The 23,637-nt window shown below is 38.0% G+C and overlaps 1 protein-coding gene across 5 annotated transcripts in view; it reads right to left on the reverse strand.

Annotated features, from left to right (window-relative positions):
* Window positions 1-21,715, reverse strand: part of pxdn (peroxidasin) — a 92,756-nt gene extending 71,041 nt beyond the window's left edge. For 4 of the 5 annotated variants that reach the window (XR_015935489.1, XM_088626515.1, XM_088626514.1 and 1 more), the window contains exon 1: window positions 21,446-21,712. Coding sequence is in view for 4 of the 5 variants with exons in the window: in XM_088626515.1 (XP_088482641.1) it covers window positions 21,446-21,690 (245 nt within the window). In the remaining variant the exon portion in view is untranslated. Of the gene's footprint in view, window positions 1-21,445 lie in introns of all 5 variants that reach the window. The other variant, XM_088626516.1, reaches the window with a different exon arrangement.
* Between the last annotated feature and the right edge of the window lie 1,922 nt (window positions 21,716-23,637).

A 23,637-nucleotide genomic window follows, 5' to 3' on the forward strand; every position in this document is an offset into this window, starting at 1 on the left:
TTTGCTTATGTTGATCTTTACATGTAAAATTAGAGGATCATCTGTATGGCAGTAGGAGTCTAGGGTATAATCAACATGGTTTTAGAAAATAGGTCTTGCTTAAGTAACTTGTCAGAATTCTTTGAACAAGAAATAGCAGTGTTAACTGAATGCAGAGGACATACGTCGTATTTACATTTTGAGTAGGTTTTTGATAAAGCTTCTCAAAGAAGATTGCAGGTTGTAGGTATTCAAGATACAGCCTTTGTTTAGACAGAGTGCTCCCGGCTCCTCTACACTCCAGCTTTTGTTCTCCTATGATACTTCAGCTGCTGACTTCCCTCTCTTTCTCACACTCAAAGAAGGCTCCACAGCCAAAACATTGTGTCTCTTTTCTTCTCTTTCCAGCATAGAATAAACCTTTACTTGTTCCTTTGCAGCCTACGCATGCTGACGCAGCTACTGTACCTGCTTGAACCACTAATTAGAGGATGGTACAAGCAGGAAACAGAAATGATGAAATATCACATGGGAAACACTAGGCTTGAAAAAGTTACCTATGAAAAAGAAGGAGATGCTTATTTTAACCACTTCCATCATCATTAACCTTTTGTTGTGTCTGCCGCTCTGGTGGGAGGGAAAGGTGGGCCCAAGTCAGGGGAGGAAGTGAAGCACAAGGCAGACGGTGCAGTAGGCAGGTGTACTGGAGGCCAGGTGGGAGTGGAACAGGAGCAAGAGCTTAACAGGAAAAGCACACACAGTCACAGCAGAGCTGCATGCGTCTAGGAATGAGGGAATGATGATGAGGGCACTGGGCAGGGTGCCGTTGGCGCTGACTGGAAGGGCTGAGGCTGGAAAGCGCATGAAGGGTACTGGTGTGCCGTCAAGCTGCACCTCTCCAGTTGGAGTTGATGCCGGTGGGAGTCAAAACCAGAAAAAGCAGATGAGACACCGCCCAACGCCCCAGGGGCTATCCATGAGTAAAGACCGAGCAGGTCTGGGTCTAGCAGAGATACTGTACATTCTGAAAATATTCCAAGCCATGGGGGAGATCCAATCACAAGGTTGGGACACGTTGGGTCAGGAATCCAATCAGGCACTAGAAATGGTACAAAGGGAAAAGAGTAGAGGCCAGGGAACCAGAACAGGGGAATACAGGAACACAAGAATGAAAAAAAGGAGCAGAATCAGAACAAAGCACGTATCCTTACCAGAGTCCCACGTGCAGTAAGACCTGGCCTTAAACAGCATGGGGTCCAGTCACACCTCCGCTCTCCTTTCAACACAGATTACCATGGTAATGTCAGTCTGCCCATGGTGCTGGAGCCGGGGTGGACATGACACCTTTTAGAATCGATGTGTCAACACCTAACAAGAGTTACCTCATTCTCTTATATTTAAGGATCTGCATGCCACTGTTAAAGTCACTAACAGCTCAACTTACATTCTGATTAATTAAAATGAGATCATTAATTTCATGCATAGTGCTTATTATGATGAATCTTGTCCTTGGTTTTACTTACTAAGTTGACGAGTTCTCCAGTCCTGGACTCATACTTTGGTATTTTGAGCAGCACATAAGTCAGAGTGTTTAGCTGGTCTGTTCTCAGAGTAGTGACAGTGCCACTTTCTTCAGTTAAATTTCACAAGCAGGGACTTCCAACATTTCACGGCAGAGACCCTGTGATCTCTTTCAGTAACTTCAAATGTATACCGGAGATCCGCAACCTTCGAAGTCCAGAAGTCTTAGCACTGTATTTCGATGAGCTGCATTTTGAAATCCATAACTCCCATTGTGTGCCTCTGTGTTATTCTTGTACGATGTCACTTACACACAAAATGTTTTCTTGTTTTATCAGAAAGGAAAACATCAGGCCAAAATGCTGAAAATGTGACTTAAAAATTTTGATGCAATCTCTTGCATTTAGTTTACAATCTCAGCAACACTAATGGTACAATACTTCAATATTTCGTCACCCAGTTTGGGGTAGTTTTGACCTTTCTCTGACAAAAAGATCTTGATTGCATCAAGACAGTCCACTAAACATGCCAAAACCTTCCCTCAGCTTACCCAAAGTACAGTGCAATGAAGCAGAATGTCCTCATAAACACTGTCCAACTACTTGCACAGAATTTGTGAAACTACCTCTTTGTCAAGCCAGAATGAGTAACAAGAAAATCTTCACTACTGTTGTCATCTAATTATTGAAACCAGAATTAGAAATCTAGGCACAAAGATTTCCTTGATAAATAATGCCAAGAAAACTTACTGTTGGGTGACCAATTTGAACCGCAATGATCTTTATAATTACATTCCTTTTTCTGATCATAGCAGGGCCACAGTCAGTTGTCACAGAAAACCCTAATGATATGCAAATGTATTTGCTACAGTATGTATTCCCTGTTGCTGTTTTATGCACGCGTTTAAGGCAGTGTGGCTGTCCTCAAACTCCATCTGAATAGTCATAGTCATTTATATCCATATACTCTTTAAGTACAACACTAATGAGTTAAAAGTCCTTTATTCTGGAGAGGATTATGTATTTATTGCGCAAACCACTGACGTAAATATCCAAACAGCTGAGTAAAGTCTCTTTTATACTGTATATTCCTCATCTGTAAACAGATTCCTATGTTTTGCAACAACACACTGTATAATTCTGTAGCTCTCCTCTGTGACTTGATTTGTACTTGAACATTAGTCACTGAAGACACCAGTTTGCTTTCCGTTCCTCACTTTGATCCATTTGATTGACTCTGCATCATCTGTCTTGTCCTTGAAGACTTTTGTGCGACAAACATCTCACAGCATAGTGAAAAAACAGCATGGTCTTTATGTTAAACAAACCCTATTTTTCTTTTGAAGAGAGCTCAAATGAGCAAACATCTACTTAGCTTTCTAAGGAACTGCCATTTCTGTATGTCTGAAATGTTTAATCCTCCACGTGATCAGTGGCATCGAGGGCTTATCTGAAAATCTAGATAGGCTGGTTTCACGAAACATATCATATTAATAAACTATTGGAATTGGTTTTCTTCTTCAGAGAAGTGAGAACAGATACAGATTTTCCTGGCTTAAACACATATTCTACTCTAACAGGCTAATGGAACTGAACCTTTTTAGTTTTGAACAGAGAGGACAACAAGAGTACTTGATTCAGGTATTCGAAATACTCAACGACATTACAAACAGGGCAGCACAATCATTTTTTTGTCCAAAATCAACAGTGGAACACAAACCAGAGGACGCAAACGGAAACGGAAAGAGAAGGTTCACTTAAAACCGATAACAGGAGGCACTCATTTTACACACAGGGTTGTGGAAATCTGCAACAAGCTATACAGCAATGTTGCTGAAGACAACGCCCAGACTCTTTCAAGAAACAGACATCAATTCGATAACAGCAAACTGAATAACCATCTCTTGTCTCAGCTTTATGTTCATTATGCTTTCAGTTGAGAGAAGAATGTATCCATGTTACCAAGTCAATTGTCTTGTCTGGCATTAGGTTAAACCAGAAAGCATGACTGGCCTTAATTATTTATCCTGGAGGCAAAAGGGTGCAAAAAATAACCTTAATCATTTACTTAAGCTGAATGGCATTAACTGCCTGAAAGGTAAAGAAATGTGTAATGTATGGGTAGATAAGAAAAGCTCTCATTTTAAAAACCCTTTTAATTGCCCTATACTCCTCATAAAAGATTACACCAATTAACTAATAATAAAAGATTATGATATCTTGAGAAATATTAAATCTTGCACAATGCTTTGAAATCATATTCATACTGTATGTGATTATACAGTCTACTGATTATACTACTTAAGAAATAGGCTACACAGCATAATTTTACATGATTATTCTTTCTGACCCAAAACATCAAGTAATAGAAAAATAAAAATAAAAGGAAAGGAAACACACCAGAAGGAAGTTGTTTGTATCTGACTAAGAAGAGATCCTAAAGTAACCCAGAAACTCTTTAACACATCATTCTTTTACATGTTGAATCACTGATTTTGTACAAAAATAATGTGAAAGAACAAGAAAGCGTCAGATCTATTTTAATCACAATGTTTTGGAGAAAGGCTTTCTAGTAACAAAATAATAAAATTAACAATATACATTCTTAGGAAGAATAGGTGTCAAGGCCTTCTGCAGGTGTCAGAGCTCCACAGCTCCTCAGGCTACGCACCTGAACTACTTCATATAAATTCTTATATAACAATATAAAAAAAAACAAATGATCTCAAACTGTTTCTTTCCCCAAAGTATTTTAATTTTGAATTTGAGAAATAATGCAGTAGGGGATTGGGTAGTGAAACAGAAGACCAATTTAGACACCCCAAGTTATCAGAATTGTAACAATGTTATAATAAATACTACCTTACCATTTTAATTGTTCCAGTTTCCACTTATTTCAATTCCCATCTCTTGGACACAATGCAGATTTTATTTTCTTGTATAAAGTTAATCTCGGTGTGACCACCTCCTGATAATTGTATCTGTAAACAGAAAGTCCCTGAGCCACAGATTTACCCTAAATATAAATGTCCCCTAACTTTATGGCCTACAAAATGTTTTCTACTTCAATAAGCCGACGATGAAGCAAGACAAGTTTTTACGTACAGTTGTATCTTCTTCTTCTTCTTTTTCACAGCCTTAGTCCCAGACTGTCCTGGGGTCAGCTGCTTTGGTTGCTCTTCTCCACTTGTCTCTGTCGAGCACATCTTCCTCCCTCACTTCACATACCTCCATATCTTTTCTCACACAATCTATCCATCTCTTTCTAGGCTTGCCTCTTCCTCTGTTACCTTCCACCTCAAATTCCATTACCCTCTTTGTTACTTCCTCAACGTCCCTCCTCATGATATGTCCATACCACCGTAACCTCGCCTCTCGCATCTTCCCAACCACATCCACCACCCTACATCGTCTACGGATTTCTTCATTTCTGATCTTATCCTTCACTGAAATCTGCAGAATCCATCTCAACATCCTCATTTCAGTTCTTCTCATCAAGTTCTCTTCCCTCTTTCCAACTGCCAAGCATTCAGCTCCATATAGTAGTACAGGTCTAATCACAGTCTTGTACATTTTGCACTTTAACTTTCTGGGATTTTCCTGTCACAGATTATTCCAGTTATTTCTCTCCACTTGTTCCATCCAGCTTTCACTCTTTGTTTTACTGCCTCCAGTGTTTCTCATCCCTTTACCAGTTTTGATCCAAGGTATTTAAAGTCATCAACTTGTTTCAGTTTTCCTCCATTTGTCTCCTCAACATTGGTCATAGTATCTCCTCTTCTCTCCATTACCATTATTTCAGATTTTTCTGCATTCATTTTCAGTCCACCCTCTTCCAGACCCCTCTGCCATTTGAACACTTTCTCCTGTAGTTCTACTTCTGAATCTGCCATCAGTGCCACATCATCAGCAAAGATGAGTTCCCAAGGCACTTCTGTTCTTACCTCCTCTGTCAGTGTGTCAATAATGTTTATGAAAAGGAAAGGACAGTTGTATGTTGCTTCAAATATCAGGTGGGGATTTCAAGTGAGCCCTTAGGCAAGGTACTTCATTCACAACACACCAGTAAAGAGCCCACTTGTATGACTGAATGCTATTGTAAGTCAGTTTGAGTAGATGTGCAAGCTATTTTTACCCTTCAAAGAATAACATGGCATTTATTTTGGAAGAGTGACCAACCAACATACTAATCTACACAAATAATGACTTTGCTGTTCACATAATACTGGGTGCAACTAGAATAAACATTCCCAAGCAAAGGGATTTTTCGTAATAACCTGGAAAAGGATACATTAGGATTTGGTACAGCACTTGGAGGAACATGTGTATCTTATTAGTACAGACCATTTGCATGTGAAAGTAACAGATGTTTCCATTAGAGCCTGAGATTTGTCTGCTTTTTCTCTTTGTCATGAGAGATTTTCCTTTTAGTGGGCAAGGAATGCAGTGTTCAGTATGCACACCCCAGACTTTATAATTATCTCACAAAACAAACAAGCTACGAATCTTTTGGTTATACCAGTAAGCGTGCGGAGCCTTACAAAGGTATTCACGCCCTACCAATGACATCAGATTTTTTTGAATTACAAATAATGAATGTTACATGATCAAATTGAACACCGCTACCTGTGAAGAAGGCAGGATGTCAGCAGAATCTGTAAACAAAATTGAAAAATTGAAAGATAAGAAATCCACAGATTACATAAGTATCCAAACTCTTAAGTCAGTACTTAGTGGAAACGGCTTTGGTATCAATTACTGCCCTCAGTCTTTTTAAACTCTTTCTGGATAAGCGCAATGTGCCTTTGATTTATTTGAAAGCACTTTGAGATGATTGACTCGAAAGGTGCTACTGTATATAAAGCATGGTTTCCTACAGTGGTATGCAGTCCAGGTGGGGTGCCTGGCCGAAAAAAGGTGCTGCCTTTTGGCCAATTAAATATGTCAACACTGACAAATTGTACACAAGAATGCACATTGAAATCCTGTTTAGTTGAAATACACCCCAAATCTTCTGCCAGCCAGCAGCCATGATGGTACATAATCATATAGCGTTCAAGTCTAGCGTACAGCCATATCACCCTGCAACTCACAACTGGCAACTGAAGCTCAGCAGGTGTGAGCCTGGTCAGTACCTGGATGGGAGACCTCCTGGGAAAAACTAAGGTTGCTGCAGGAAGAGGTGTTAGAGTGGCCAGCAGGGGGAGCTCACCCTGCAGTCCACGTGGGTCCTAATTCCCCAGTATAGTGACGGGGACACTATACTGTAAACAGGCGCCATCCTTCGGATGAGACGTAAAACCGAGGTGGTCATTAAAAATCCCAGGGCGTTTCTCGAAAAGAGTAAGGGTGTAACCCCAGCGTCCTGGCCAAAATTTCCCATTGCCCCTTACCAATCATGGCCTCCTAATAATCCCCCTCTATGAATTGGCTACATTACTCTGCTCTCCTCCCCACTGATAGCTGATGTGTGGTGAGTGTTCTGGCGCACTATGGCTGCCATCGCATCATCCAAGTGGATGCTGCACATTGGTGGTGGTGGAGGGGAGTCCCCATTATCTGTAAAGCGCTTTGAGTGGAGTGTCCAGAAAAGCGCTATATAAGTGTAAGCAATTATTATTATTATTATAAGTCTAATGCCTTGGTCTGAACATCTCACACAACTGTATAAAGTGTGGGTTTATTAAAGAAAATAAGTAATTGTGAAATTGTGAAGAATGTAAATTGTATCATTGTTGTAGACTCCCAATTCGGTTAATAAACTTTTCTTTTGTACTTGAATAAAAGAAACCATCAATACCAATAGTATCACAATTTTCAACAGAAAATCTCACACATTAGGCATCATATAGAACAAAAAAAAAGTGGGGTTTCCATGTAGCTGAATCATCAGGTCACAGACAAATTCTAAATTATGAACTGTGTCTCAGAAACAAAAAGCTTAGTTACTTTGTCATTCTTGTTCTCTGGTGACAAACAACCTCTACTGAAAGCCCCTATTTCACACTTGTGCACCATGCTGCCCCCCACCACATCACACTGAGCCACTTTACGTCTTTATATCTGTGGGAGGTCACCCCCTGGCCTGTGGGAAACCCTGTTAAGTTTCGTATTGATGCACAAATTTATCAGTCTTCATATTACCCTCATTAGAATGGCTCAATTCAGATTCAAGCATACTGTATAAGCAGAGGTAATCAGTTACTTGTAGTCCATCCTTGAAATATTTACATTTCAAAAGAAAAATGGCAAACATTTGAGTACAGTAAAACTCGCCAATACGCCAAGTAACAAACATGTGAATTCAATTAAGACTTTAATAAGGTAATTAAGCTCAGCTCGAAGTAAAACCAGCAGGTGTGTGTGCCTCCACTACCAGGACTGGAAAGCAGATTTCTGAGCAGATTTAAAACAAACAAGATCTGCAGATTGACTTCTGGCAAACAAACAAAGAATCAGACCAATGAAACAATATTCCAGTGATCCCTACATAACTTTCATTAAGTCCAGTAGGATGCTGTGATTGCTGCACTTAAATCCAGAAGAAGGGCATTGAGTGAATTAGAATCAGCAGCCATCAGCCAGCTGCCTTAACAGGGGCTGATAGTATGTTCTCTAAGCCCTCAAGAGGTTTCAAAGAACTCATTATGTGCACGAAGAGAGCTGTCATCATATTTTCAAGATTTCTTGTGAGAAAAGGCAAAAATTGAATAAGGTGGTAACTGTTAAAGACAGGTATGATAGTAAAAAATCTTAAGATTATGGGAACAAAACCAGGCTCAAGGAACTCATTTGAGGAGGTTAATAAAAAATGGAAATAGCCCTGGGAACCCAGCTTTGAGTAGATGCATACTGTAGGACTGAAGTCCAGGACACAGCACAATTACTTACGGATCATCAGGAAAGCAGGACAGCAGGAAAAGAATGTAGCAATTATGATATGGAGGATCCCTTGCCAGACTTGAGCCCTACCAATGTGTTGGATGATATGGTCTCTAGGGTTCAGAGGCCAATGAACAGGTACGCACTTGTCCAGGCACAGCGAGACTGAATCCCACATGACTGCATCTGCATCCTGGTGTAAGGCATGCATTACTGAAGCTTAAATTGCTTTCAACAGTGCCATACAAGCTACTAGCCTGAGGCTTTCACAGTTACTCGCCCTGCTGATGACCAGTGTCAATTAGCATAATGAATTTGCCCATGCTATGTCAATTAAATGTCAGTCCACTGGCTACAGAAAAAGTCTTATCACCTTGGAGATACTTGGTGAATACTGTATGTTGTTACAGGAAACGAGATTCTTTTGATGCTCAGTGCATTATAGCCAAATTAAATCTGATGGGTGACTCAAGATTATAAAATTGCAGACAAGGTACTCTACAACTGTCATTTCTCTGCAAATCCTTATTTTAGCCAGTCATAAATTTAGACCAGGTGGACCACATCTCATGAGGTTACCAACAGTTTAAAGTGAATCAATGTTTATTTATATTCATGGCACATTTGTACTCTCTTGAATTCAACAGACTCACACCATGGTACATTCTCTACTTTGCTTCACATATTCAGTACACACAAATTAGAACACATTTGGAAGGAACTTTTAATAAAATTGTGTATATCTCTTTCTATGATGTTTAATTGATAATGGAATCTGTGCTGAGTCGTTTTATTTGTCTGCAGGTATCATTTTTCGAATATCCAGCAAAAAGGACAAAAACTACAAAGGGGATTCAAAATAATCTAAATAGAATTTTTTGTCATGTCCAGACCATTGAATAAGACACTTCACTCTGCTTAATCATCTGACAGGCATTTTCTACAAATGTTATATATTAGGATTAAGTATTTGTCAAAGTATATTATTTTTTACTTGGATTAAGAAAAAAAATACATCACAAATGTCAGATGCTGAAACTTAAAAAGCAGACATGGCTAACAACTGCTTTCTTACTCAGAACACCTATCTTCCTGTATCAGAACACCTTCTGGGGGGATTGGCTGTATAAATCTGGCCTTTTCAAACTATCAAAACAGAGTGAGGAAAACAGATGTGAGACAACCTTTAGGGTCCTGTGATCATAGTATGGTGTGCTTTGAAGTGTATTTTGAAACTGTAGAGGCAGACCCCAAAGAAAAGGCATACAATTTCAGAAAAGCAGACTCTTAAGGAAGGAGATATAATGTAAAAGTAGTATAATGGGATAGGATTTATATGGAATCAACAGAGAATGGATGACGACACCTTAAAGACTTGAAGCACAGAACACTTCCGTACCAAAAGAAAATCGAGGACGGGAAACCGGAACAAAATGACACTATAAATCAAGACAATGTTAATAAGAAATCAAGCACAGATACTGTTAAATAAAACAAGTATAATAAATTGCACCAACAATAAACAATACAACAGTATTTACAACAGGACAAAGGTCAATACAGAGACAGCAAAAATATAGCACTAGAGGCTAAAATGTATTTTTTTCAGTATTTCAATATTACAACAGCAAAGAAACATTAAAGAAGAAAGTACAGAGGTGAGGAAAAAGAAATGGCTGTTGGCATTAACTTTCACTCAGGTGTTCAACAAGTACGAAATCTCTCAGGCTGAGAAAGTCTAAAGTTATATATTCAAAGCATTGGCATTAGCAGAAATGCTATCAATACTACAAATTTAAATCAATTTAAATCTCCAAGGCCTGAAATTCTACCAGCTGTACTTAAAGAAAGGGCTGTTACCAAATCTCTTCCAGGAGTCACCAAGGACAGAATAAATACCCATTAACTGGAAAACTGCAGACAGTAAAGCACATCCATAAAATGATGAGAAATCCCCTGGAAAAACGAAGTAATTTAGATGACTAAACCTTGCTTCTCTTACGTGCAAGGTTATGAAAATGATATTTAGATCTAACTAGTGAATTTTCTATAAGGAAATAGGATTCTTGAGGATCGTCAGCATTAATGCTCAGTTAACTCATGTTAGGAGTTATTCAAAGAAGCAACTTATTTCATTTTCAGAATGCATTTCATAAAGTTCCACATAGAAGAACTTCATGAAAATTACAGGTGGTACAGTAGGTATTCAAGGAAATGCATGGGTTTGGATCAGGAACTGGTTAAGGGCTAGAAAACAAGCATAGGAAAGGAGTGAATGCTCCAGCTGAGGTGATCCAATAAGCAGAGTTCTTCAGTACCAGTGTTACAGTTTAAGACTGGACAATAACCTGACCGATGACATTTAATGTGAACCAGTGCAGAATGCTACATGGAAGTAGCAAACCCACACCTTAGAAAACAGGAAATGGGAAATAGGAAACCCAGTGCTTGAAGAAAAAGACTTGGAAAAAGACTTTTGTGTTTATATTGACATTATTTTAGCTACTAGACATTGTGGAGAACAATAAAATCAGCAAAAAAAATGTTGAGACAATTAAAAGCGTATAATTAAAATCAAGGGATGTTTTATTAAAATTGTAGTACATGCTAAAAAGACTTCAATTACAATAATTTTGACAATGTTGGTAAGCATGATACAAAGAAAGATTGCTCTTCTTGAGAAGAGTGACTAGGCACATTCCCAGACTCAAAGGAATGTCATACCGTCACAGGACTAAAGGAATGTTTTTTTTCAGTCTTGAACAGACAAGACTAAAAGGAGATTCCTGTACAAAATCCCAAAAGACACAAAAAGAACCAACAGGGAAGTACATTTACAATTGGGTATATGAAGGGTTGTAGAAGCATGGAACTTGCTGTCCAGTCATGTTGCTGAAGCCTACAGCTATCACACTTTCAAAATATGGCGGGACGTATTGTAGCTAGACTAACTATAGTCAGCCAATAACCAAACAAGCTACTGTATGCAGGCCAGATGACTTCCTCTTGTTTGCAAAATTTTGTATGTTCTTCATGTTAAAAACCTAGAGTCGATTGCATCATCCGATTTTTTGTTATCCAGAACACACTTTTTTGTGTCATCTGAAACATAGGGTTTAAAATGGTCAATAGCTCGCCTAATGGGAATTCTGCTACGAGAGGCAATGAGGAAAGGGGACTTAACTTATATCTGCTCTGGCTTTACAGTTTACTTTCATCCTTTTCTCTGTCCAGGACTCTGTCCTTTTAAGCTTTCTATAACAATCTCAACTGCTACTGGAGGAGTTCACAGCGATTGTTGAGTGCTCAATGCAGCTGTCGAATGCCGGCGTCACACTACACGACTTTTCTTTGGATTTTCAGTTGTAGCCTTCATTTACATAATCGTAAGAAAAATCACAGCGAGTTGTAGAGAGTCGCAGCACGTGCCCATTACCATCAGCTGTGTAGTGTGACACCCCCAGCGACTATAATTGGTCACTTACGTTCATAGTGCGCATTCCTGTGCTTACAAGATTGGCATTGTTCCAAAATCACGCACATTCTCCTATCTCCCTATTTGCTGGAGATAAACTTCTTTTTAAATGCAATTGGCCACTTACTGTAAATTCGTAGCATGTATTCCTATACAATGGTAGAATAGAATTACATAGTAGCTCTTGTGGCCACTCAGGTATTAGTGGCTCGTCGTAGCTATGTACGTAGGCTGCGTATGAGACACATAAACTCATTTTATTAAAATAGAAAATATGAAAACCCATCCCAATTTTTCAGTGCACACAACACATTTCCAGTGTCATCTGGCATACCACCTGGGGGCGCTCCGTGTACCAGAGTTTGAGAACCACGGAACCAAGCGATTTTGTACAGTACTTAGAGGAACACTGGATCGCCTAGGGAAAGTTCCAAAATGTAGTGGCAGCTTATTACTGAAATAATATTGTCACTACTAATAGGTAAATAAAAATCGCTTTCCAAACACAATACCATATTACAGTTATTAAGGAACGGGTAAAGGTTAATTTCATGCTGAAAACAGAATGCAAAAAAAATCAGCTGTAGAGCCTTTTTGTGAGAGAGAAAGGTGGTGAAGATATAAAGTACACTTGAACAGCTTATAGTTACTAATGCATGTGCAGCCTGTAGTATACAGTAAAGTGATACATTTCAGATATATATTGTGATATTCTGTGGAGGTAGGCAAACCGAAATTAAGGCACTTACATGTAAGTAAAAAGTCACTCTTACAGTAAGCGTGTTTACTTGAATCCGGGTGTCTCCCAAGTCTGTTCTGTTAATTATTGCGAGGGAATTCCATACTGGTGGTTCTTAGGAAGGAGCGGGGATACTGAGGAACAGGGGCTCAGTGGGTAAAATGTCAAATGTGAACGTACAGTACATTTAAAAAAGCACTTTTTTCAGGCTGTTTTCAGGGTTGATTATTTATGACAGTACCTTGAAACACTACCTCTTCTCTTTCCTGTGGCCACAGTCCAAAAGTCATGGTTATGAAACAGCCAATGTGTTGGATGTCTTGGAGACAGAACAGGTGGTCCATCCCAGCCATAGCAAAGTTGTGGTGGACTGTACATAACACAGTGATGCTGTTGGCTCTTATTGGACTGGTACCAGTACTCTTGTGTACATTCATGCTATTGCAACCACATATAAAAAAGAATCAGTGGCAAAAAATGCAAGATTCATAAAACTTGAGTGTAAATCTTTTAACAAAACAGTAGAGTCCTTACTACACCAAATTTTCAAGATTCCCAAACAATTTGGAAAATTCTCAGATGAAGTGCCACATTTGTAGGCTTAACTTGATAGTTTTACATAAATGTTGCCCATCATAAAAAACAAATTACCAATTTATTCTCTTACACTTCTAAAGTGTATGTCGATACAGTACAGTACAGTATAGCATAACCGACAAAAATGAAAGCCACTGTGATTCGCCACAATCACATTCGAACCCACAGATACTGCACTCATTTTGAGGTGAACTGAATTTTTTTTATCATAGATCCACTTAATAATTTTACTATTTTTTAAAATTAAAACTAACATTTAATTATCAAAAACATTCCCTCTACATATATGACAAAGTTATAACTGCATATGAATGTCAGCCAACATATTAGCTTACTGGTCCAAATATTTCATATGTTCTGGTTTAGATCTCCCTAGTTTCTGCTTGGTAGAACACCAACAATGCTTAATCCTTATTACTGTACCTAGAATAGGATCAGATGGTCTCCAACTTTGTTCCACAAGTTTATTTTGTTGCAACTGAGCATGCAGCTGGCAGTGTTCCTGAAATAGCACTGAATAGCTAGTACACTGCTCTGTTCTAAAGCCACAAGTCCATTGCAAGACACATATTATTAAGCAGGAAAACTCACACATTCAGCATCAGGGAAAGCATCCTTGCTCCCTTTCAGATTGAATATTTTGAATTTCTGCAATTGCCAAATGTACCATGCTTAATCGGTTAACCACTATCAATTATCATGTTGAATTACAATGATGAAAAAACCTGTCTCTGGTTGCAGTGAAAAAGAGAATGTGAACTATAAAGACAGCCCTCTGTCACGATTCAGCATACTCCAGGAATTATCCAGAATACTTTCTGTATGTTACCAGTTGGAAAACATAATTCTCCCACACAAGCCGTTGAATATCTTAGCTCTAGGTTAAAGTTCTTATTGTAGAAGAACAGTCCAATACTTAATTGGAGGTCTGCTGATTCAGGCCTTTTCACTTATTATTTAGATATGCAAAGCATTATAGTGTCTTAGAATGTAATCCTCAGCCTGAGTCAGAAGAACTGAATCAGAAAGTTCCCTCGGGTACACAACCTGCCACTTAAAGACACATTTGATTTAAGGGCATGCATACCAGGACCACCAATTATAATAAACAATGCCTTTTAAGTCCAGTACACAGCACTGCTAAAACTGATCATTTACAACAGCAGACCTTTGACACAATGAATCTCAATATAAGGCATTATTATTTACAGTTTTACAAGTACGACACATCATGTCTTTTTTTTAAGATTTAACACAATATAACAAAGATCACAGCAAATATTTTTTTTATTAAGGTTCTTAAAAAATGTGCTTTCACAGAAAAAGTCCAGGGATACTCCTTTCAACAGTTATCTTGCCCTCAATCTCTCTGTGCAAATTAGCAAAGCTTTAGGCATTTCTGGCTTTGCATTCCTCAATACCACAGAGAATGAAAGCCTGACAAAGCCTGACTGCAGCAAATTCCACACAATGGTTGCTCTTTTTCCATGCCCTAAAGACTCAGCTTTTGTTTGCACTAGCCACTTTAACTACAATTTCCAACACCAACGCACAGGAGCTCCAGGTTATTAAATTCACTTAATCTACCTTGTTCCCATTCAATATCAGCTTTAATGCTTTAATCCACTAAATACCAATCTAATACCAACCTAGCAGCTCAACTGCAAACAGGTAAAAGCATGTAGGATTACAAAGACCAATTGTACTTCACCACGACAATGGTCATAAATGGCATCCCATTAGTCATAAATAAGTAAACCCCAGAACACAAAGCTGACAATGGCTAAACTGTCTGTTGCGCTGTGGTGGCTCAGCTATGCTATAGCATGTTTCTCACTTTGAACTCAGTCACATCAAGATTACAGAATTAAAAAGTGTACTGAAGCCACAAAGTCCTATTATAAAACACCAGTGCTAATACCGGGGGAAAAAACAGGGCATCATGAAAGAAAAAAAAAACATGACAGGAAGAGCCAATGTAAGCACTAATACTGGAATTAATGTTATGTCATAATAACATACAAGTAGGATTTCCAGATGACAAACTCTTCAGAATTACAACTTTCATTTGTTATCGTAACTAGTTATCTTGAGATCTACTGCGCTTTAAGTAAATTGAGAAAAAGTGTTCAAGGTTTTGCCCTGAGTGAGATACCCATGCTTAGAAAGTAACGCAAAGTACTCAGGCCTGTTTATACAAGAACAGACAGTTACAAAGTCATAGGTACTTCAAATTTAACAAATCATACTGAGTCAACACAGGAAAGGGAAGAAGTGCTGAGGGAATGTATCATTTTCAAACATAGAACACTACACCTCTAATCAATAGATTTCACCCTGATTAATGTAATGACCAAAAAAAGTTGGAGAAAATTACCATCATCATATCAAGCACATATTTGCTTCATGTTACCGAAAAAAACTATTTTTAAGGATAAAAACTTTATCGATACCAGTATCGTCTTGGTTATTTACATTTCAAAAACATTACGCACCCAAACCTTTCAAATGCTCCTGTCATATTGTATAATAAGCCACTGAAGAGTTGAAAAATGTCAATAGCCAGGAGGCAGTTTTCACTGCATTGAAAAATGCAATAACATTTCTACATTTCTGTTCTTCGCTGCTGAAAAACAAGCAAGAAGAAGCTACTTGAAAAAAGCAAAGCAAAACAAGTCTGCGTCCTGGGTACAGATAAGAATCGCTGCAGCAGGAACAACTGGTAAAATAAACCTGACAGAATGGATTCAATCACTTTTCCAGCAACGGAAATCCCGAAGCTTAAATAGAAAAAGCCATTACAAAAGAGGAAGAGTAATTTACTATTATGCATAAAGCAGATACCTCTGAGAAAACAGCTGAAAAATTAATGAATACAAACATAAAAAAAGGATCCCATGCTACCCAGCTGAAAGCAACAACAACAAAAAAAGATCTCAAAAGACTTCATTTCTTCTATTTTCCCATATGGTGAGGGAAAAGGGAGAAGCACAAATTGGGAACAATTTAAAGAAACCAGTCTTAACCATGAGTGAGCCCTTGAGTGATCTTTCCTTTTTAACAGGCTTGTATTTCCAAGGCCAAAAGAAAAAAAAAACAAATCATTTGAATTCTTCTGGCAAAAAAGCAAGCCTTAAAAGTCTTATAATAAAAATGTAATCACTTTTTAGGACAAAATAGAGACTGCCAAAACTCCCATTGAAAAAATAATTATTCTGATGATTTCTTTGGTGAGTGCCAACATCATTCTTAACACCCACAAAACACATATAAAATGTTACAAAAATGATGTGATGGAAGAAATCCTCATTATCAATAAGACACAAGCAATAAAACAAATAATAAGCACACAAAAAATTTGATTGGCTGAAATCATCCAAGTTTTTTAATGTTTGGAATAATCTTGAGAGGGAACCTGTTCCTCAAGCATACATGGGAACTTGGCACATCAACTGAAATTCCCATTGGACAATCGTACTTTTTCAACAAATTCCTCCAAGGTATTCACAGAGATACCTCTAGATAAAATAGTCTGGAAAAGCCTACTCAACAATGTTGTTGAAGTCAAGAAAAGTTTTTTTTTTCTCTCCAGAAACATCTGGATGAGTATCTCCAAAGAATGATCCACTAGCAACCAAAATAAGCTCAGCGGGCCAAAAGGCTTCCTTTACATTTGCTAATGTCCATGACCTTAAATCTGGGTTTCCTAAAGTTCTCTCTCTATTCAAGAGGTGAAGAAATGTCCTCCGTTTCACCCCTGAGATGCTGCCTAGTAGGTTGATGCATAATGGCTGTCATGAATCACCCTGCTTGAAGCAGCACTTCAGCTGTGGTTGAACCGTGTCCTCCAGTACATGTAAAAGTCCTTTAAGATCCTTTGGAATGAAAAATACTATAAACAATAAAAACTCCCTGAAAATCTAAAGAATAACAAAAGAGGTTAGGTATGCTAAATAGGGATCTAAAATACCAACCAAGTCAAGCACAATGAAAGTCAAGAACAGTGGGCTGATCAAAACCAATAATTACAATCTACTGTACATTACAGATACATTACAATTACGTTTAAAGTTCTACCCTTTTCTTGGCTCATGCCACCAATGTAAGGCCAATATACTTGCATACAAAAATAGTGCACAGACAGCTTGCTGTACATAGACTATACTTTTCACATTGAGGTCACCAACAAAAAATCCTAACCCCTGAACCTAAATGAGCCTTACTTCATCATAGCTAAAGAATCACATCCAAAGCAGGGGGCTTTTTAGCTTTATGATAACAAATATTTAAAAAGTATTTTAGCATGTTTTTAGCGGGATCATCTGACCTCACTTTAATGAGTGATAATTTCCACATCAGGAATACAACTATTCTTCCCTCAGGTTCAGGATATGTGCCAAGGGGAACAAAGACTGTTGAGCAGCTTATTGATTCACGTTCTTGAGCATAAAGGCTGATTACTTTTACAAAATTCAATTGTTCACTGATTTTTACACAGCATCTTTTAAAGGGGAACCGCAGTCACAATTTCTCTGACCAGTTATTAAATCTCGGTAACAAAATAATTCAATTAACAGGATTGCAAATATTACAAATTCTGAATTAAACACAACATTGTGAACTTTGTGAAAGTACTATATAGTCAACGTGTTGTCAAGCGTTTGCTCAAATTGTGATGTAAGGCAGCCCTTCCTGCTCACTAGTCACTGTAATGACTAATGTAACGCGAATGAGTGAATAATGAGAGGTTGTGCAGCGAACATTTCACCACAGGCCGGTTCTCGTCACAGGATGTTTTGTTGCCTTGTCCTGAATCGTAGACAACAACAGCAATATGGCGCTTTTTTGTGATGTAAATTGGAGGTCCTACATGTTACTGTGTACTGTACATTTTACTTTCATTGTTGTTTGAAATGCACTCATCAATGCCTATTCTTTCTAACCCCGAAATATAAAAATAGCATTGCATTTAATCTTTAAGGGTCTCATTAGAAAAATTCGAAATGAGAGAAGCCCGTTCCATTAAGTTCACCTATAAAACAAGACCCAGACTGCAGAGAATTTCTCTGTGCCAAAAAGCTGATTCTCTCCTCACTGGAGAATTAAACACTATGCAGGGTATTGGGGGGGGGGGTGACATCATGTTCTGTAACAGGCTCAATGCCAATTGAGCACTGCAACACAAGCAAAAAAAAAAAAGCAGACCAGACTTCACCTATCCTGACTTCAGGGGCTCTTGTTTTTGAGTTCAAATCTAGCCTCCTCACAATCTTGCACACAATGCAAACGAAGTGTAACTGATACGACTGTTCAGTATAAGTTTCATTACATTATTGAATGAAGTCAAGATCTGTCTCATCTCTAATGTTGCAATGTTCTCATCATGAATTAGTGAAAAATGTTTCAAATACTACAGCCTCACAATCGCTATTTAAGTAGAGGTTGAAGCCCTTGAGAATGTAGTAGTACTAGAAATACTAAAATACCAGGTTAGTAAGGATTTTTTAAGCTCTTCTATTTTAACTTACAATTATCTCAGTTATTTTTCACTTGACAAAAACACTGCAGTCTGGAATTGAACTTTCATCAGTTTTGCGTGGTAATCAGTCCAATTAAGTCCAGAATGACCAACAGTGGTTTTTGACACCTACACTGTGGTGGTAGTTGCAGTTCAAATTATTTTTAAACTACTTAATTGAACAAATTAACTTCTTCAATTGTCAAAACCAAATTGTTCAATTTGTTTATAAATTGAGTTCGGTTAAACCAGTGAGTCTTCTTCATTTTGGGTCTCTAGGATGAAGGGTGGCCCCTCCAGGTAAAGAGCAACCTTCTCAAACAGTATTATTTTGTTCAGAACAAAATGAATGAGCAGAATGTACTGTACATGGGAATAATTAAATGGCAAACACATTATGGCCTGCCAAGTTCCAGTCACAACATGAGTTTTGAAGGGAATGGAAGAAGTGGACATGTTAAACCCCCAAACGACAGCTTTACTTTTGCATAAAGTCATTTAATATAATCTTGGATGCTGCACATTGGTGGTGGTGGAGGGGAGTCCCCATTCCCTGTAAAGCGCTTTGAGTGGAGTGTCCAGAAAAATGCTAAAGAAGTGCAATAATAATAATAATAATAATAATAATAATAATAATAATAATTAGGTTTGCAGTCATAAAATCTACGGATAGTACAGATATGTATTGCCATTGCATAGAATTATCATAAAACTAACTGTAATCATAATCAGTGATTACAAAGTGTGGGACCAAGACGTTAAAACTAGCTAGTTGTCAAACTAAGTTCTTCTCTAATTTATGTTGTCTATATAGTTGTGGTTTTAAAGAAATCCATCAAATACTGTGCATATCATTCCCCAACAGTGAGTTATGTTTCTTAGAGCTTTTGTATCATTTTCAATGAATTCTTTACTTTTCCTATTTGAACAGATGTTCACAAGAACATTTTGCAATCACAAGTCCTCTTTAAAACTTGTATGGCTAAATCTTGCAGTCCTTAAACAGTCATTTTTCTTCATTTTTCCTCAATGCAGCTTGAATTACAGATGGATTTGCGAAAGTCACATTATATAGACATTGCCCACGTTCATGTTTAATTTTTGCTGCACATTCACTGAAGCAATTCTCTATGGGTTTTCAGTATTCAGACTGAAAGCCCTGGATAATAAAAAAAATTAGGCATTTCAACTTTTGCTTTACAATATTAACAAGCCTTTGCTGAGCTCTGTAGGTGTTTAAACAAATCCATTAAACCACACTTGTTGAGTCCCCACCTATTGTCAACAAACATCAGTAGCAGAAACATATTGCACTCTAAAATCATTTTTTTCTTTTTGGCGGGGAAGAAAAAGCATATGATCACTAATATTTTTCCAGTGGGAGAAGCAGCCAGAGAATTTTTCATTACAACTTGAAACGTTCCCTATTAATCAAAGCTGAATCGGAGCAACAAACAATCTCACCATAATAAGTAAAGACACATATGGAAATCTTTTTGCATATAATGATGACATTGCATAGGTGGTTGTGTGTTTTCCTATCATTTAAAATCCAAGTGGGGAGGAATGCTGGCGTGGCACTTAAAACAAGGCCTACTTAGAACTAAAACAATGAACTGAAAAGAAGCCAAATGTTTGACCTTCTCTAGGCAAGTTAGCACACAAAAATAACCTTTGTGTTATTAAGTGAAATTTAAATTAAAAAAGGTATAAAATAATACATTCATCTTGAATTTCAGACACATTCTTCACAGCATTCTAGAAACCTGGGAAAAGCAGGCTGTTTGGGTGACAGAAGTCTTCCCTCAACCAGTGATTAAACAATATCCTAATAAGATATATCCCACAGGGTCCTTTTATCACATATGGGTGTTAATTTATCAAACTGATGTAATCTTGAGGCTTTGGGAATTAAGGTGTATGATGGTTTGGTCTTGTGGTATTTAATAACAGTACAAAAAGCATGTAATCAGATTCATTGAAATACTTTCCACAAATGTGGGGATTTTGAAAATTACATACTATTCTAAAACTTTAATATCTACAGCAATTAACTTGATTTCTTTCTATTTAAATGTTGACAGGCATCATTCGTTTTTTCAATACCTTCAAAACATGTAATCTATGAAAGAGCTGTACAGATAATGTTCTAAAGTTAATTAATGCCGATAAAGGCAATAAAAGTTATAATTTATTTAACTACGGATCCTTTTGCAGCGATTGACATCATTTTTATGATGTAAAAAATAGCGTACTTTTCTTTTACTGTTTAAATACCGGTTAAATTGAGGGGTTAATGTCAATTCGCAAACATTTACTAAGTAAGACTTTTTTTTCCGACAAAAACATAAAGCAGTTACAGCACCTTGGACGATGCTGGATTTACAAACGAATACTAAACAAAAATATGAAGAACTGGGCAAAACACCGAAAAAATTTTTTTACACCACCTGAGTTGCTCTCAAAAGACTTTTTTAGCGAATACACTGTAACATGCAGCAACATACACTGTTTTCATCCCAGCTTTTCTAGTTGAAAGGCATTTAAGGAACATAAATCAGTTTTAAATCATATTCAGACAGTTCAAAGACAAAACCAAAAAACGTTATCATCCCCGAAACGTTATTTGAAATGTCTGAGACTTTCAGAAAACACTACAGTTGCTTTACCACCACACCAATCTCCCTCCCGCAACACACCCCATAATATCCCATAAACTTTCTGGCGATACTTACAGGATGGTAGTCTGAGGAGAGACAGCAGGTACAGTTTCCAACATTAGATGCATGCATCTGACGGTGGTACGAAAACACAAACATCGGCTCGGGCACGAAAGAACGGGCTGAGAGAAAGTGGTAATGACGAGCACTCCCATCGTTAATGATAAAGGGGAGAGGGTACTGCCTGTCCAAAGCGCCATTGTGGACGAGTCAGCCGTGCTATGAACACACCGCCAGCTACTCTTCTCATACACTAACATCCGATACACTGAAACACTGGAATTCGCAGCTCTCTCTGCCGCCCCCTTATCCTGAGAACTAGGGCAGTGTTACAGACAGTGTTTGACGGGGTACAGAGCCAATCAAAACCCCAGTCCCTTTTTTTGTGTTTCTGAAAGGAAAGTTAGTTACGACCTAGCTCGGAGAGTTTGTGGTTGATACTCTTAAGGGTAGGTTGAGAAGAGAAAGGACGAAGTGGGGGGACAGGCAATGAAGGAAGAAACTGTCTTGCATTTGCAAGAGCACGGCCAGTGCCTGCTTGCGCGACTTGAGTTTATACCACAAAAGCTAATTCAACCGCAGTGGGATTTACAACATTTTTATTCTGTGACTCTCTTAAATATTATCGTGTCCTTAATATAAGACATTTGTACAGTATACAGTATGAGTGATAGCAGACCTTACCATCAGGACACAATGTACTGTAAATGTAAAACTGGGTTTATCTATTGGTTTACCTTCTAGTTTCTGAAAATAGCAAAATTGTGTGTGCTTCAAAATCTGCAGCAGGCTTTGGAATTTGGAGAAAAAGAAAATTGTTTTTGTTGTAGTTCAGAGATTTGTTTTTAGACAGAAATATTTCTCCGTTATTTGTGAGTTTCTGGTGAGCAAGACATGAAATCGCAAAATTGCATGAGTGTTATTACTTTGGTTAATAAATCCGTAATACAGTACATCCGGTTGCACATGGAAACTCAAAACTAAAGCGAAAAAATAGTTTGGAAACATAACTGTTCCCCTGTTTTCTAAATTATGCTACATAACATAGATATAATGCAAAGACTCCAGGTAGCTGAACTTTATTTCTACTGATAAAAATGTTGATAGATAGATAGGACTTTATTGATCCCATAGGGAAATTGATGAACGGTAGGCCCTCAAATATTTCACATTAAAAGGGGTATGAAGCATTACTGTCTAATATCTGGTACATTTATATGGTAAAATCTGTATTTTGAAAGCAGGTTACAGTGTAATTATTTCTGTAGGTTATAAATTTAAAATGATAAATGTATTATAACATTTTGCACCCCATTGCGTCGGGGTGTCCCATGACCTCTCCCCCTTTCCGCCTTTACTACACTCACTCTTTCCTCTTCCTCCTCTATAAAAGCAGGGGGAAAGCTCTTACTCTCCCTCTTTCTCCTCATGCCCGGTTCTCTCCCCGCCTTCCCAGCTATTCTCCTGCTCTGTGACTAGCACACCCCTCTGTAATGAAAAGGGCAATAAACCGAGTGGTGAGCTTGAACAGCTCTCTCCAGCCTGTTTCTTCCGCACACAGCCTGCACCAGCAGTCAGAAAACCACAGCATGCTTTGAAATGTATTTCCTCAGAAATTCTGATATAATGACATAATAAGGAGAGATACCATAAATGTACTAAACCCATGTTACAGTATGTGTGTACATTATGTGTTTCTGACCAATGGATAATCATAAGCACAGGAGGTATAACGCAGTTGCTGGAATTGTTGTTTTAAGATGCACTCAAGAGGACTAATGGCTACTCTGCCACCAATTGGCATCTGAGAAATAAATTAATTTTATGTTATTCTAAATGATGGCTGTTGAGAATGGACAGAAATATTTTAGATTTACTCAAGTTACAGAGTGCCAGCAGAGAGATGGGCAGACATGAGTCAGTCGGGATGTCCTCAGATTACCTCTTAGTTGTCATGGCTCCCATGAGCCTCTAGAGCCGACTGTGAGAGGCACATCAACTCCTCATCAACACATCAGCACTTGCGGGACTATGTGGGACTATAGAGTAACAAGTGGAAGATGGCTCATAGTGTGTAGTTTGGAGGAAGCTGTGGAAAGTGCTCATCAATTCTGTGGTGGTGCGAGTGACATAGAATAAAGGTGAGCTAAATAGCAATTGGCAAATATGAATTAGAATGGATGAAATAAAAGGTATTGTAGCTGGAG

Source organism: Lepisosteus platostomus, chromosome 3, assembly GCF_059453375.1.
Source record: "Lepisosteus platostomus isolate fLepPlt1 chromosome 3, fLepPlt1.hap1, whole genome shotgun sequence".
Taxonomy (NCBI): domain Eukaryota; kingdom Metazoa; phylum Chordata; class Actinopteri; order Semionotiformes; family Lepisosteidae; genus Lepisosteus; species Lepisosteus platostomus.